We start from the raw sequence: 16,465 nt of genomic DNA, 5'->3' as shown, positions 1-16,465 counted from the left end.
AATGGCATATCTTTTTAAAAAAATTATTTATTTAGTTATTTGGCTGTACTGGGTCTTTTTCACAGTTGGCTTAAATCTCAACATTCAGAAAACTAATATCATGGCATCTGGTCCCATCACTTCATGGCAAATAGATGGGAAAACAATCGAAACAGTGACTATTTTTGAGGGCTCCAAAATCACTGCAGATGGTGACTGCAGCCATGAAATTAACAGACGCTTGCTCCTTGGGAGAAAAGCTATGACCAACCTAGACAGCATATTAAAAAGCAGAGACATGACTTTGCCAACAAAGGTCCATCTACTCAAAGCTATGGTTTTTCCAGTAGTCATGTATGGATGTGAGAGATGGACTATAAAGAAAGCTGACCGCCAAAGAATGGATGCTTTTGAACTGTGGTGTTGGAGAAGACTTTTCAGAGTCCCTTGGACTTCAAGGAGATCCAACCAGTCCATCCTTAAGGAAATCAGTCCTGAATATTCATTGGAAGGACTGATGCTAAAGCTGAAATTCCAATACTTTGGCCACCTGATGCAAAGGACTGACTCGTGTGAAAAACCCTGATGCTGGGAAAGATTGAAGGCAGGAGGAGAAGGGGACAACAGAGGATGAGATGGTTGGATGGCATCACCAACTCAATGGACATGAGTTTGAGTAAACTCTGGGAGTTGGAGATGGACAGGGAGGCCTGGCGTGCTGCAGTCCATGGGGGTCACAAAAAGTCAGATACAACTGAGTGACTGAACTGAACTGGGTTTAGTTGCTACACGTAGGATCTTTGCTGGGGCATGTGGGATCTTTCAGTTACGGCATGTGAACTCTTAGTTGTGGCATGTGGGACCTAGTTCCCTGACCAGGGATCAAGCCTGGGCCCACGGCATTGGGAGCACAGAACCTTAGCCACTGGACCGCCAGGGACAAGCCCTCCCTGCCACCAATGGCACATCTTATTCCTCAGTGTAATGCTCCTTCAGCCACAAGGACATGAGTAGGGAGGGACAACACAGGGGTAGGGAGCGGGAGGTACAACCTGCTGAGCGAGAGGCTCAAGGGTGTGTTGTACAACGTGGGGAACAGAGGGAATATTCTGCAATAACTGTGAATGGAAAGTAACCTTTAAAAATTATATGAAAATAAAAAAGGGGAAAAAAGAAAAAATTCTTTTAAAGAACTTGAATAGGTCTGTTATTTGAAAACCTTTTCTTGGCTGCTTTCCAATACTCCCTTTTCATATGCTAAGAAATCAGACATTAAAATTTGAATAAATCTTTCTTGATTAGGCTTCAGCCCAGATGTGTTTTCTTAAAAGAAATCTGGAAGAGGAGGAAAACCTATTTAGTTATACTGGGTTGTTAGACTGTTTCAAAAACGAAGTATTATTTATAGTTCTGTTGTACTAGTTAAAGCCAGTTAGTGACATTTTCATCTGATGTTCTCCATCTCACAAGACATGGTATGAGTATCTTCATGTAGTGCATTATATTCCTAGTATGGAAACATGGCAGATAAATAGGTAAGCAAAGCTGGAGAATTTGAAAAACCATTAGAAAAATAGAAGAAATCTTTCAAAAGCAATTGTTCAAACATAAAATTCAGAATAAGTAGCATTAAGGCACAAAATTAATGGGAAAGATTTTTCCTTTTCAAATGCTAAAAAGATAGATACAACTTCATATTATCTAATCTTTCCTACCTTCTGTCCTGTTGTAAATTAAAGTGACACCAATTAAGAAAATGATCTTAAGATTGTTAAGTGAAAAAAAATCATGATACAAAATTGCTGATATTGAGTGTTCTTGATTCTTGAAAGGTCCATAATTCTCTATGAGAATACATTAAAACTGTGGTTTCTTAACTCTCCTCCAGCCACACTTGCCTCTTTGCTGTTTCTTAAACAAGCCAGGCCTAGGCTTCCCAGGTGGTTCTAGTGGTAAAGAACTGCCCGCGAATGCAGGAGACCTAAGAGACTTGGGTTTGGCCCCTGAGTTGGGAAGATCCCCTGGAGGAGGGCATGGCCCTCCAGCATTCTTCCCTGGAGAAAGCCCACCGACAGAGGAGCCTGGTGGGCTAAATAAAGTCTCTAGGGCTGCAGGGAGTCAGACACTGCAGCGACTGAGCTGGCACGCAGACAGTCTCAGCCCAGGGCTGCGGAACCTGCTTTACCTCCTGCCTAAAGGCTTTCCTCTTGTATCTGCATAGCTCATTCCCTTACCTTTGTCAGGTTTTTTTTTCCCTCAAGAGTCCTTTCATGGGACTTTTCTGACCCTCCTATTTAGAAGTATGTCCCTCTCAAGTCCTTCTTTTCCTCCATCCCTGCTTTATTTCTCTATGATACTAAACATCATTAAATATTCCATTTATTTATTAGCTACCTTCCTCTGCATGAATGTAACCTCCTTAGAGACTGAGGTTTTTGTCTGTTCAATTACTCTATTTGCAGCACTGGCACATAGCATAGGCTACTCAATAAATATCTGTAAAAGAATGAGTTTATAAAGAACACTTACAAATTAGTAAGAAAATTACAAACAGGAAATTCACAGAAAAAGAAACCTGAATGTCCCAGAAGTCATGAAAAATTACTAATCAGGAAAATGCAATTAAAATGGCAAGCTCTCATTTCACACCCTTCAGATTGGCAAAAATGTAGAGGTTTGATAACATTAATTTTAGAAGTCCAATAAATATTAACTGAGTTAAACTGCCTGAGTGAATGAGTTATGATAGTGCTTGGCCCCTTGTATATGCTGTATAGATGTTTGTGAAATACATACAAAGTACTAGTGAGTATGAACAACAGAATGTCATTTTTGCTGGTGGAATGCAAATGGATACAACCACTTGAGAGAGCTATTTGGCAGTAAATGATAAATTTGACAGTAAGCACTCTTGCGACCCAACAAAATTCCAGTTGAGCTATTTCAAATCCTAAAAGATGATGCTGTGAAAGTGCTGCACTCAATATGCCAGCAAATCTGAAAAACTCAGCAGTGGCCACAGGACTGGAAAAGGTCAGTTTTCATTCCAATCCCAAAAAAGACAATGCCAAAGAATGCTCAAATTGCGCAACTACACTCATCTCACATGCTAGCAAAGTAATGCTCAAAATTCTCCAAGCCAGGCTTCAAAAGTACATGAAATGTGAACTTCCAGATGTTCAAGCTGGTTTTAGAAAAGGCAGAGGAACCAGAGATCAAATTGACAACATCTGCTGGATCATCAAAAAAGCTAAAGAGTTCCAGAAAAACATCGATTTCTGCTTTATTGACTATACCAAAGCCTTTGACTGTGTGGATCACAACAAACTGTGGAAAATTATTAAAGAAATGGGAATACCAGACCACCTGACCTGTCTCTTGAGAAATCTGTATGCAGGTCAGGAAGCAACAGTTAGAACTGGACATGGAACAACAGACTGGTTTCAAATCGGGAAAGGAGTACATCAAGGCTGTATATTGTCACCCTGCTTATTTAATTTCTATGCAGAGTACATCATGAGAAACGCTGGGCTGGATGAGACACAAGCTGGAATCAAGACTGACAGGAGAAATATCAATAACCTCAGATATGCAGATGACACCACCCTTATGGCAGAAAGTGAAGAAGAACTAAAAAGCCTCTTGATGAAAGTGAAAGAGGAGAGTGAAAAAGTTGGCTTAAAACTCAACATTCAGAACACTAAGATCATGGTATCTGGTCCCATCACTTCATGACAAATAGATGGGGAAACAGTGGAAACAGTGAGAGACTTAATTTTGGGGGGCTCCAAAATCACTGCAGATGGTGACTGCCGCCATGAAATTAAAAGACACTTGCTCCTTGGAAGAAAAGTTATGACCAACCTAGACAGCATTTTAAAATGCAGAGACATTACTTTGCTAACAAAGATCCATCTAGTCAAGGCTATGGTTTTTCCATTAGTCATGTATGGGTGTGAGAGCTGGACCATAATGAAGGCTGAGCGTTGAAGAATGGATGCTTTTGAACTGTGGTGTTGGAGAAGACTCTTGAGAGTCCCTGGACTTCAAGGAGATCCAACCAGTCCATCCTAAAGGAAATCAGTCCTAAATACTCATTGGAAGTACTGATGCTGAAGCTGAAATTCCAATACTTTGGCCACATGATGCAAAGAACTGACTCACTGGAAAAGACCCTGATGCTGGGAAAGATTGAAGGCAGGAGGAGAAGCGAATGACAGAGGATGAGATGGTTGGATGGCATCACCGCCTCAATGGACATGAGTTTGAGTAAACTCTGGCAATTGGTGATGGACAGGGAGCCCTGGTGAGCTGCAGACCATGGGGTCACAAAGAGTCAGCCACGACTGAGCGACTGAACTGAATGGAACTGAACACTTGCGACCCAACAAAATGAGACTGTATCTTAGAATAAGGATCAGCAAACATTTTCTATAAGGATCAGATAATAACATTATAGAGTTTGTGAGCCACAGGGAAAAATTAAAGATTTTATGTAGGTATTTATGTAACCACTTAAAGTGCAACTGTTTAAACCTTAGAGCAGTTAGCTTTAGCCTGCAGAAAAGTATAAGGCAGGCCAGATTTGGCCTGAGGGCTGTAGTTTGCCAGCCCCTGATCTAGTGAAACTCCTTCTCAAGTACACAATGTAACATATATAGGAAAACATTCATGGTAGCACTATATGTAATAGTGGAAAATCGGAAATTAGAGATAACCTAAATGGCAAACAATGGGAGAATAAAAATGGGATAAATCTAAAAAAAAGTACACACTTACGTAAAAATAATTTTAAGGCGTAGGTAAGTTATCATGTACATAAAATTTTAAAAATATTAAATAATATACTAATTATATACTATTTACTATATATATAGTAAAATAGTAAAAATATGAAAGTGAATGGTGAACACCAAAATTCAGGTTAGCGGTTATTCTGTGGCATAAAGAAGGCTAATTGAGTTTGTAGATTGGCACACCTAGGGCTTCAAATGTATCTGTAATATCTTATAATTTAAATGAAAATATGACTTCCCAGGTGGCACTAGTGGTAAAGAACCCACCTGCCAATGCATGAGACACAAGAGATGTGGGTTCCATCCCTGAGTCAGGAAGAACCCCTGGAGGAGGACATGGCAGCCCACTCTAGTCTTCTTGCCTGGAGATTCCCTGGTGGGCTAAGTGCATAGGGTCGCAACGAGATGGACACAACTGAAGTGACTTAGCACATGAGACAATTATTGCAAAGTTAAGATTTGATAGCATTACAAGGTGTTCACATGGGTGTTCATAATTGGTGTTTGTGATGTTTAATAATAAAAATATTTTAAAACTTATTTTAAGTTTTATTTGGATGATTTGGTGATCACTTTACAGCCAAATGCTGACAAAATTTTTTGTACACATTTGCATTTTTGATAAGAGTAAGTTGGTGCTAAATAGAAACACTTGGTTTTCTATCAGAAAAGAATACAGACAGGATGAACCCAGAAATTATGTATTCACACCAATATCCCAGCATGCCCTTAAAATGACAGAACAGATAAATATCAGAGCAAAACTGAATCAGAAGAAAGAGCAGTATAGACTTGATAAGCTTGAAGAATCATCTTTATGTAGTAAACAGTGTTTTGACTTCAGTAAAAATCATTTTTCATATTCAGTTAATGTTGTTGATATGAATTTTATTAGTTTTATTTGGCTTATATTTAGTTTATAAAATTACTTTTGTTTTAGAGTTGTAACAAAGCTATAAACATAAGGCGTTCACAGCTAGTTTTTGCTTTGTACATACTGAGTTACACTAGGTCTATAGGAATATTTTTCCTTTAAATGGATCTGTACATTTCCATCAAAACAGTATATTTTAGAGAGAAGTAAACACACCAAAGCACTAAGAGTGGGATAGTGAGATTTGGGTATTTTTTTTACTTTGATATTTTGTGTTTTCCAATTTTTTACTCTAATTATATGTTATTCTACCAATAAGAAAATTTAAAAAGCTTGTTAAACACCATTAGTTATATTTAATAGTTTTATACTTATGGGGTTCACTACCTGATTAACCTCAGAACTAAAGCATTCCCCTTATAAGATCCAAAATCTGTTCTCTGGTTTGTCATGGATCACTGCTACTCGAGACCAGACCCAGAAATATTGTCTCCAATTATACCTCAGGTCCCACCTGAATGTCGAAGTGCAGAAAATCCTTGCTCATCCTTCCACTCCCAGGTTGGCTCACTCTCATTGTGCATGGAATGGAAGTCAGGAACTTCATGATACCAGTCTATGTCTGTACTGCTAATAAAAAAGAAAATGATGAAGAACGTATTAAGGAATTTCTTAGAACTTGAATGAAATGACTATATTTATAGAGATTTAAACCTTGTCAGCTACGTTCCTATCTTTTCACTTTTCAGAAATAAATAGTATCATAAAGGGCCTATTGTTAAAAAGAATAATTCATCTTGCAAAACGAACCAGACCATCTCTAGAATCTTGCAAGCACAATTTACTTGACTCTGCAATTTGACAAAAATTCTTTAAAGAGATGTGAAACTACATCTTTGCTCCTCCAGTGGCATGCGAGGTTTTCCAGATCCCCATCAGATCTTCAAACGAATCTGAAAGACACAGAGATGAGAGCAAGAGCCACGCTTGTTCACCTGCTGAGGCAGTCTCCTGTATGAGGGTCGCAGCTCCCCGCACAGTCACAAGGCCGGCAGCCGTAGTCTCCGAAGCCCCAGTACCCCACCATGCACCTCTCACAATGTGGCCCTGCCACCCCAGGCTTGCAAGGGCAGTCACCATTGCTGGGGTCACAGAAGGTCACCGAGCTGAAAGGAAGGACAGCTGATCCAACTGGATGACAGGAACACACTACAGCAGAGAAGACACAGGGGCAGCAGTGAGTGAACCGGCTATCTGCAGAGACTGGTCCCCAGCTGTTTCCTCGCACCACACAGCACATCTCTGAGGCCTCTCCGTTACTCACTTAATGTATGCTCAGTGAGCGAAAGCTAATTAAACTGCAGCTAAGAAGAATCACCAGAAAAGCACATCTGCTGCTAAGCCACCTAACTTATCATAAAAGTAAAGGCATTAATATGAATGGCTTTTTGTCTGGGGTGATGAGGATGAATAAGCAAAGAAGACAAAGAAGAAGCAGTTAGTGAGAAAGAAAAAAAATCATGAGTGCATGGTGCTCTGGAAGCCGAAGCTTCAAGGAGGTGGGCAACATCAACTGTTAAATGCTGTAAGTGCAAGCAGATGAGGGGCAGGAATGGATCACTGCACCTCACAGCGTGAAGACCACTGGTGTCCATGACAGGAACAGTTTCAGTGTAACAGTGAGTAGTGAACCTCATTGAAGCAAACTCAGGAGAGAACAGGAGCAGAGGAATGTGAGCATGAAAACAGACAGCGCTGTTGACAGCTTTTCTATAAGGGCACAGAAATGGGGTGGTAGCTTAAACTGGAGATGGGAACTGGAGTGAAGGTTTCAGTTTTTGTCTGTTTTGTTTGTTTTAAGATGGGGGGAAATTACAGCATGCTTGATGTTGGTGGAAAAGATCCAGTATACAGGGGAAAATTGATGAGTAAAAGAGAGATGGGAGAATTTTTAAAGGGATATTTGGGCATACTTGGGTAAGGATAAAAGGATGGGATTTGGTGTAGAAGAGGAGGTGTTGGCTTTGGGTAGGAGCATAATTAGTTCATGGTAATAAGATGCAAGGCAGAGCATGTGGATACAAGTGCAGGGAAGTGGATAAATGCCATGGTGGGAGCTGGGACTTTTCTTCTGACTGCTTGTTTTCTGAATAAAATAGAAAGCTATGTCATCAGGTGAGAGAAATGATGAAGAATGGGAGTGGGAAAGTGACTGAGAGACTTAGGAAGTGAAGTATAGTTGCCAGCACCATAAAGGGCACCTTTTGAGATTAGCAGTCATGAATTCATAGTGACCGGACAAAATGATCAGTTGCTTCTTCAGTTCTGCACAACTGGGGGAGTTCAGATGTGGCACAGGAAGAAAGCTGGATTTGATTTGCTGAATGTTTGTGTCCTTCCCACTACATTTGCATCTTGAAGCCTAATCCCCACTGTGATGGTGTTAAGAGGTGGGAGGCCTTTGGGAGGTTTGGATACAGTTTAGGGGAGATGAGATTGGAGCCCTTATAAGAGACAAAGAGTGCAGAGCTCTCTTCCTTGTGAAGGATGTGAGGCAACAACAGAAGATGGCAGTCTGCAACCCAGAAGAGAGCTCTCACCAGAACCGGGCCATTGCTGGCATCATATTGCAGACTGAAACCTCCAGAACTGTGAGAAATAAAGGTTTCTGTTTAAGCCACCTGCCTGCCTCTCTGCTAAGTTGCTTCAGTTGTATCCAACTCTTTGCAACCCTGTGGACTGTAGCCCACCAGACTCCTCTCTCCCTGAGACTCTCCAGCCAAGAATACTGGAGTGTGTTGCCATTTCCTCCTCCAGGGAATCTTCCCCACCCAGGGACTGAACACGTGTACCCTGTGGCTCCTGCTTTGGCCTATGGATTCTTTACCACTGAGCCACATAGAAAGCCCTTAAGCCACCTAGTCTATGATATTTTGTTATAACAGCCTGTATAGGCTAAGACGGCTCCTCAGGATAGAATCTTTAATCACCATTTCTGCAAGCTCTTTATATTAATCAAGAGTCCTGCTCCTCAGCCCTGTGGACAGAGGAGCCTGGTGGGCACGACTTGGCACATATGTAATAGCCGACCAACAGTGCTGTGACAGTCTCAGCTTGCTTGTTTCACGCCTTCCAGATAGTTAACCACTCTCACTTCTACACTGCTTCTGTTCTTTACCTGTATTTCTATTTTGCGTGTATCACAGTGCATCATTATTATTTGTTTATGTGCCTGTCTCCCTTATTACCAGACTCTGAACTCTTTGACATAAGTGTCTTTATCTTCTTATTTTGGCTTTCTATACCCCAGAACAGAGTCCGGAATACAGTAGATGCCCAAATAAGAATTTATGGAGGTGACCTGAAGGTCATTCCAGGCTGTGGGAGTCGTGTGTGAAAGTGCCTGTTGGGGAATGTGAGGAGTTTAGTGTGTGTAGAGTGTCCATTTAGGGGAAGGCAGTTGGAACTGTCACCATTGCTGTTGTTTAGTCTCTCAGTCGTGTCCGACTCTTTGAGACCCCATGGACTATAGCCTGCCAGGCTCCTCTGTCCATGGGATTTTTCCAGGCAAGAATACTGGAGTGGGTTGCCATTTCCTTCTCCAGGGGATCTTCCCAACTGATGAAGCAGAAGAAAAAGTGTAGAGTTAGATTTGGAGTCAGACCATGGCAGAACCTAACCTAAGAAGTTGAATTTTGTCTTAGGGGTATAAAGAATCATAGGAAGGAAACTGTTTTAAAAAAAAAAAAAAAGCAGAATTATGACATGGTTAGAATTTAATTTTGACAGTTACTTTGGTGACATCATAAAGAGACTACCGTAGGGAGGGACTGATGTCAGGGAAACCAAACAAATGAGAGAGAACAAGGAGCTGAACTAAGACAGCAGGTGAAGGAACAGGAGAAAAGGCTGGATGTGAAAAGCTTTTTAAATATTGAATTGATAGGATTCAGGGGCTGGATGATGAGGAAGAATGCATTGTTGAGGGACAGCAGAAACTGAGGAAGATTTTAAGGTTTCTAGTTTACGAAAGTGAATAGAGCAGGTTGGGGTAGGTGAATCCATGTTGGGGTGGAGATAAGGAAGAGAGGGAGAAAAATATGCGTTCAGGGTTAGACATATTGAGATGTCTGAAGAATACACTAATAAGTTATACTGTGTATGTATGTGCTTAGCTGTTCAGTCATGTCCAAATCTTTGCGACCCCATGGACTGTAGCCCACCAGGCTCCTCTGTTCATGGGTATTCTCCAGGCAAGAACACTGGAGAATTGCCATGCCCTCCTTCAGGGCATCTTCCCAACTCAGCGATTGAACCCAGGTCTCCCACATTGCAGGTGGAATCTTCACCATCTGAGCCACCAGGGAAGCCCAATAAGTTATACCAAGCAACTGGAAATAATAATCTGAAGTGTAACAGAAGGTTGGAGTCACAAATACAGTTTTGAGAACTGTCAGCAGATGGGAATTGGAAACTAGGACTACTGGGTGAGATTTCCCAGAGATAGTATATAGAATAAGAAGATAACCAAAGTGGAACACTGGTGAACACCCACATAGTCCAAGCAGTGGGAGGAGCAGTAACTTGTGAAGCAGATAAGGACCAGATAGAAAAAGGAGAAGGATCAAGTAGGTGTTGTTATGAAAACCAAGTGATTAACAATGTCAAACAAAGCAGAATGTGTAAGTCACATAAGATATATAATAGGACAGTAACGCTGTCACACAGGAGGGCATCGGTGACTTGGAGGAACAGGATCTGAAGAAATGGAGGTATTAATGGTACAGTATTCTGTTTAGATCTCCTTCACTTTGTTAAGCCTATAATCATTAGGGTAGTAGTTTTCAAACCAGCAGGAATGTGAGAAGTCTGCAAAAGTTCTATACATGTCATATCTGTGAAACATACCTTTCCTTTCCTCTCTTATGCTCCCCTTGGTTGAGAACCACTAAAATAAGAACATGGAATATTGCTCTTTTTAGAAACAAAAGGTATAAATTACCTTCTTGGGACTATTCATTTATTTGCTTACTCAACCAACATGTGTTAGTTAATAATTCTAATGTTTATGAGGCATTTGTAGTTTACAAAACACAACTACCCCTTAGTCAAATATTTAAGGTCCTTCATACTATGGCCCTAGCCCACTTTTCTACTTTAACTTCTTATTACTCTCTTGCGCACAGCCCTTATTCTAATTGAATGAGATGAATTCTTGCAATTAGGCTTTATTCAAATTAAGTGGAACCCCAATCTTTCCTGCTTTTTGTACCTTTATGAGCCCCAATAGGGAAATCTTTTCTCCTACATCTATCTTTCAAAATTCTACACATCCTTTAAGATCTATTCAAGTGTCAACCCTTAAGGTTGTCTCTGGAAGGCCATGGTCAAAATGATTCAATGATTTGGAGTAGTGGAAGTGCTCATGGTAGGAACCCTATTTGCATCTTTCTTATAAAGACAGAACCTTACAGTTGAAATTCAGTGATATTCAGAAAAGATGCATCACCCTTCCCGCTGCAACCCCCTCCCACCCCACCAAGTATGAAGCCCAAAGCAGCCATTCCATTTATCCATCTAATGGGCACGTTTACCTTAGAAATCATTCCCTATTTCAACATAGTTGAATATGATTTCATCCTTTATTTGAAAGCCCTTAGTGCTTTAAAAATAGCATTTTTTGTCATAGCTCTGCTCACTTCTACTTTGCATTTCAGTCAGGTGTCTACTTTTCTCTGACCAACCAGTATGTAAATTCCTTGAAGGTGAGCATGGGTTTCACTCACCTACCCCCTGAAGTCTTCAATGGAGAGACTTGAGTTCAACTCCAAGCTAAAGTTTTTCTTTATGAGCCTCACGTTTCTATTTTACCAGGTTGTATTAAGAATTAAATGAGTCATATTGTATGTCCCTAGGACTTAACAGGCAACTAGCAAATAGCAGATTCTGGCTACTCAATAGAAGACTGTTTATTTGAATTAAAAGGCAGTGATGAAAAAGCTATTTATAAAGGGCAGCAGAGGGAAACACCGTAACAGACATTGCTTGAAAAGATAACAGTGTGTGTGTTTGTTTAAGGCAGCGTTTATTTATCTGTTCACTTATTCAGTAGGCATTTAATGAGCACTTACTGTGTGTTAAATACTGAACAAACTCCCAGGCACCAATTTGATATTTTTGCCTTTTAAAGATATCCAGAATTTAGCAGAATAATTATTAGAAGATTAAAAAAACTTATCTAATGCAAGGAGGAAAGTAAACATTCTGCCTCTAAATCACTGAGTTTTTCAGGAGACCAACTTTATTTCGGTTCACACAGTTATGGTGATTGCTGACATTAAATCCCCTGATTTTTTTCTTTTGGTTGGGTTTTGTTATGAAAACATTAGGCATTTTCTCTTGATAGCAAAGTATTTTTGATTTTTCATTTGTTTTTAATTAAATAATTTGGACAGATTATATAGTATGTAACATGAATGTGTCAAAATGCTATGTGAAGACTTTTCAATTAAATTAAATCCCATAATCCAATAGAAACATTTCATCATTTTGAGGTGACTAAACCAATAGTTACTGTATCACTCAGTTAAGTCAACTTAGTTCTTGACAGCAGACAGGGGACCAGAAGAAAGACAAAGTAGGACTCATCTACTGTATCACATGGCATTCCACCACTACCGCCACTATCTTTCACTCTTACGGAAAAATCCAATCCTTTCTAGGATTTGATCTCTCTGTACTGCCATATATTTTAAAACCTACACACATTTCAGAAATGGCCAGAAAAGAATGTGATTCTATTACATGTGCTAGTGGATTTCTGTCAATGTGCCTTTGCACATAATTAAAAGATAAAACTACCATTTGGAAACTATGCAGAATTAGCACCAGGCAAAAGCCCCTGACACCTTTCAGGGCATACTTTTTCAGACTGCACACTGAGGCTCACTTTGCATACCTATCTCCTGAAGTTTCTATAGCAAGCAAGATCTGTTACATGCATAATCTACATTTCTTATTTTCTTCCAAAATGGAAGTATATTTTCTCCTTGTTTGGGAGGAGGAGGGAAGGTTCTTCTTAGCTGGTTCAGGTTATGACCTTCCAACATAAACAGTAAGTGCTTGGGTTGAATTTTAGAATCAATAATTTACTAATGGTTGTAAATCAATAACTTACTATTTGTTGACTCTAAAATTCAACCCAAACACTTACATTTTATGCATTCATTATGGTGAGATTCAAATTAAAACCAAGGGGGCTTTCCTGGTGGTTCAGTGGTAAAGAATCCACCTGCCAATACTGAAGACATGTGTTTGATCACTGGTCTGGGAAGACCCCACATGCTGCAACTAAGAGTTCACACGCCACAACCAAAGATCCCATATGCCACAACTAAGACCTGGTGCAGCCAAATAAATAAATTTTTTTAAAAATGAGAACCCAGAGTGACATAAACCCTTGACTTCAGTTTCGTCTTCTCCTTGTTAGACATAAAACCCAATAGTAGAGATTGAACTAACATTATATACTATTATTCTAAACTTAATTATTAGTTTCATTATCATTTGGGGGGTATTCAGCTGTGGTAAATTGTTCTCAACAGCCAACATGGTGCTTTGAGTAGTAACCAGATATACTGGGTTGGCCAAAGTTCGTTCAGGTTTTTCTGTAACATCTTATACAAAACCCTGAATGAACTTTTTGGTCAACCCAATATTTAGAGGCTATGTGGCCTATCGATGTAGCAAATTACTACTGGAGTAATTATTAATACCACTACCTCCCAAAAGAAAATTCACCCTAGGCTGCTCTCATACAACCATATTGATAAAGCAAAATTATTTAAAAATGTCATTTTAATTCCTCATTATTGTCACAAGATTTCTTTAATAATGAAAAGAACTTATTTTAAACAATATGTTCTATCTGGTACGTCCTGTTATAAAAAAACATGACACAGTAACACAAAACTTCCAGGACAGATGAGACAGAGGAAACGAGTACTTCACAAAAGATTTCACAAGAATTTTCCTTCAAATAATGAATTTAGATAATTGCTAAATGTTGTACAGATCTTATTTATAGATACGTATTAGTAGCATTACATCTATTTTGTAATGTATTGTCCCTCCACAGAGCATGTACAGACAAGAGTGAGGACATAAGGCCGTTTTTTTCTTAGAAAAGGTAACTACAAATAGAACAACAGATGAACACTTTTTAAATAACCTTGTGTATATAGAAGGCTCTGAAACTAATATCTGTTGTGATCACAAAGACTGACGATAAATACAACTGTTAGGAAAGTACCTGTAATGTCTCAGGAAGACATTACCTACAATACAAAGACAATCTAATAGAGCGCTGGTAAGGGCAAAGACTTACAGTCAGACTAAGAGTTCAGATTCTGGTTATGTGGCTTACCCCTTATATAACTGTGAAATTAACCCCCTCAAGTCTCAGTCTTCTCAATCATGAAAGAAGAGTAATAATACCTATGCTACAGAGGTGTTTCTTTGAGGATTAAATGAGATAATGTATATATGTAGCAATGTCTCAGGCATTTAGTGGCACCGTATGCTTAGATAATCAATTATTGCTATCTGCATGAAACATACTAGCTTGAAATGCCCACCATTTATTCATTTATTCGTCAAACCTTTACCAAAGAGTTATTCAGCTTTGGTGTTAACATGAACTATGCTAGGAGATGAAGATACAAAGACAAATAGAGAGCCATGTCTCTTCAGAGAGATATGCAAATAAATAATTGTTGTTGTTTAGTCACTAAGTCATGTCCAACTTTGAGACCCCACGGACTGTAGCCCTCCAGGCTCCTCTGTCCATGAATTTCCCAAACAAGAATACTGGAGTGGGTTGCCAATTCCTGCTCCAGGGGATCTTCCCATGTCTCCTGCACTACAGGTGGGTCCTTCCCACTGAGCCACCAGGGCAGTAAGCGTCAGAACAGAGCTAGACCAGGGGGCATGGGACACAGAGGAAAGAATAAAAACTGCCTCATTAAAGATATGAGTGTTTAAGGAAATTAATTATCTAACTGGCTTTCAAAACAGGCTGAAATTCCTTGCTTTGCATCTGGGAGGGATCAGTGGCAAACAGCTTTTTTGACTAATCTAAGTCCTATAGAATTCATCTAAGTCCTACAGAGAGACAAGCTACCCCACGCCCGAGGTCAGGGGTGGTGGCCGGGAGGAGCTACCCGACGTCCAAGGAGCGGCGGCTGCATGGGTGCAGGAGGGCCGAGAGGAGCTACTCCACGTTCAAGGTCAGGAGGGGTGGCCTGAGGAGATGCCCCTCGTCCAAGGTAAGGAGCAGTGGCTGCGCTTTGCTGGAGCAGCCTTAAAGAGATACCCCAGGTCCAAGGTAAGGGAAACCCAAGTAAGACGGTAGGTGTTGCGAGAGGGCATCAGAGGGCAGACACACTAAAACCATAATCACAGAAAACTACCCAATCTGATCCCAAGACCACAGCCTTGTCTAACTCAATGAAACTAAGCCATGCCGTGTGGGGCCACCCAAGATGCACGGGTCATAGTGGAGAGGTCAGACAGAATGTGGTCCACTGGAGAAGGGAATGGCAAACCACTTCAGTATTCTTGCCTTGAGAACCCCATGAACAGTATGAAAAGGCAAAATGATAGGATACTGAAAGAGGAACTCCCCAGGTCGGTAGGTGCCCAATATGCTACTGGAGATCAGTGGAGAAATAACTCCAGAAAGAATGAAGGGATGGAGCCAAAGCAAAAACAATACCCAGTTGTGGATGTGACTGGTGATAGAAGCAAGGTCCGATGCTGTAAAGAGCAGTATTGCATAGGAACCTGGAATGTTAGGTCCATGAATCAAGGCAAATTGGAAGTGGTCAAACAGGAGAGGCAAGAGTGAATGTCGACATTCTAGGAATCAGCAAACTAAAATGGACAGGAATTGGTGAATTTAACTCAGATGACCACTATATCTACTACTCTGGGCAGGAATCCCTTAGAAGAAATGGAGTAGCCATCATGGTTACATGTTGAGTAGCCATCAACAAAAGAGTCCGAAATGCAGTACTTGGATGCAATCTCAAAAATGACAGAATGATCTCTGTTCGTTTCCAAGGCAAACGATTCAATATCACGGTAATCCAAGTCTATTCCCCAGCCAGTAACGCTGAAGAAGCTGAAGTTGAACGGTTCTATGAAAACCTACAAGACCTTTTACAACTAACACCCAAAAAAGATGTCCTTTTCATTATAGGGGACTGGAATGCAAAAGTAGGAAGTCAAGAAACACCTGGAGTAACAGGCAAATTTGACCTTGGAGTATGGAATGAAGCAGGGCTTTAGGCTAATAGAGTTTTGCCAAGAGAATGCACTGGTCATAGCAAACACCCTTTTCGAACAACACAAGAGAAGACTCTACACATGGACATCACCGGATGGTCAACACCGAAATGAGATTGATTATATTCTTTGCTGCCAAAGATGGAGAAGCTCTACAGAGTCAGCAAAAACAAGACCGGGAGCTGATTGTGGCTCAGATCATGAACTCCTTATTGCCAAATTCAGACTTAAATTGAAGAAAGTAGGGAAAGTAGATATTGAAGAAAGTAGACCATTCAGGTATGACCTAAATCAAATCCCTTATGACTATACAGTGGAAGTGAGAAATAGATTTAAGGGACTAGATCTGATAGACAGAGTGCCTGATGAACTATGGATGGAGGATCATGACACTGTACAGGAGACAGGGATCAAGACCATCCCCATGGAAAAGAAATGCAAAAAGGCAAAATGGTTTTCTGAGGAGGGC

At 40.3% G+C, this 16,465-nt stretch overlaps 1 protein-coding gene and 1 long non-coding RNA gene across 6 annotated transcripts in view; one reads left to right on the top strand and one right to left on the bottom strand.

Moving 5' to 3' along the window:
- The window catches only part of NTN4 (netrin 4), a 127,431-nt gene that overhangs the window by 14,506 nt on the left and 96,460 nt on the right, over positions 1-16,465 (bottom strand). For 4 of the 5 annotated variants that reach the window (XR_009689819.1, XM_061125613.1, XM_061125612.1 and 1 more), the window contains 2 exons: positions 6,645-6,858; positions 6,164-6,279 (listed from right to left, as the gene is read on the bottom strand). Coding sequence is in view for 4 of the 5 variants with exons in the window: in XM_061125613.1 (XP_060981596.1) it covers positions 6,164-6,279; positions 6,645-6,858 (330 nt within the window). In the remaining variant the exon portion in view is untranslated. The remainder of the gene's footprint in view (positions 1-6,163; positions 6,280-6,644; positions 6,859-16,465) is intronic. The other variant, XM_061125614.1, reaches the window with a different exon arrangement.
- LOC133044055 (uncharacterized) overlaps positions 1-16,465 on the top strand; it is a 131,623-nt gene that overhangs the window by 79,127 nt on the left and 36,031 nt on the right. The window lies entirely within an intron of this gene.

The sequence above is a fragment of the Dama dama genome, chromosome 22 (genome assembly GCF_033118175.1).
Source record: "Dama dama isolate Ldn47 chromosome 22, ASM3311817v1, whole genome shotgun sequence".
Taxonomy (NCBI): Eukaryota; Metazoa; Chordata; class Mammalia; order Artiodactyla; family Cervidae; genus Dama; species Dama dama.
This window is presented reverse-complemented; position numbering and strand designations above follow the sequence as displayed.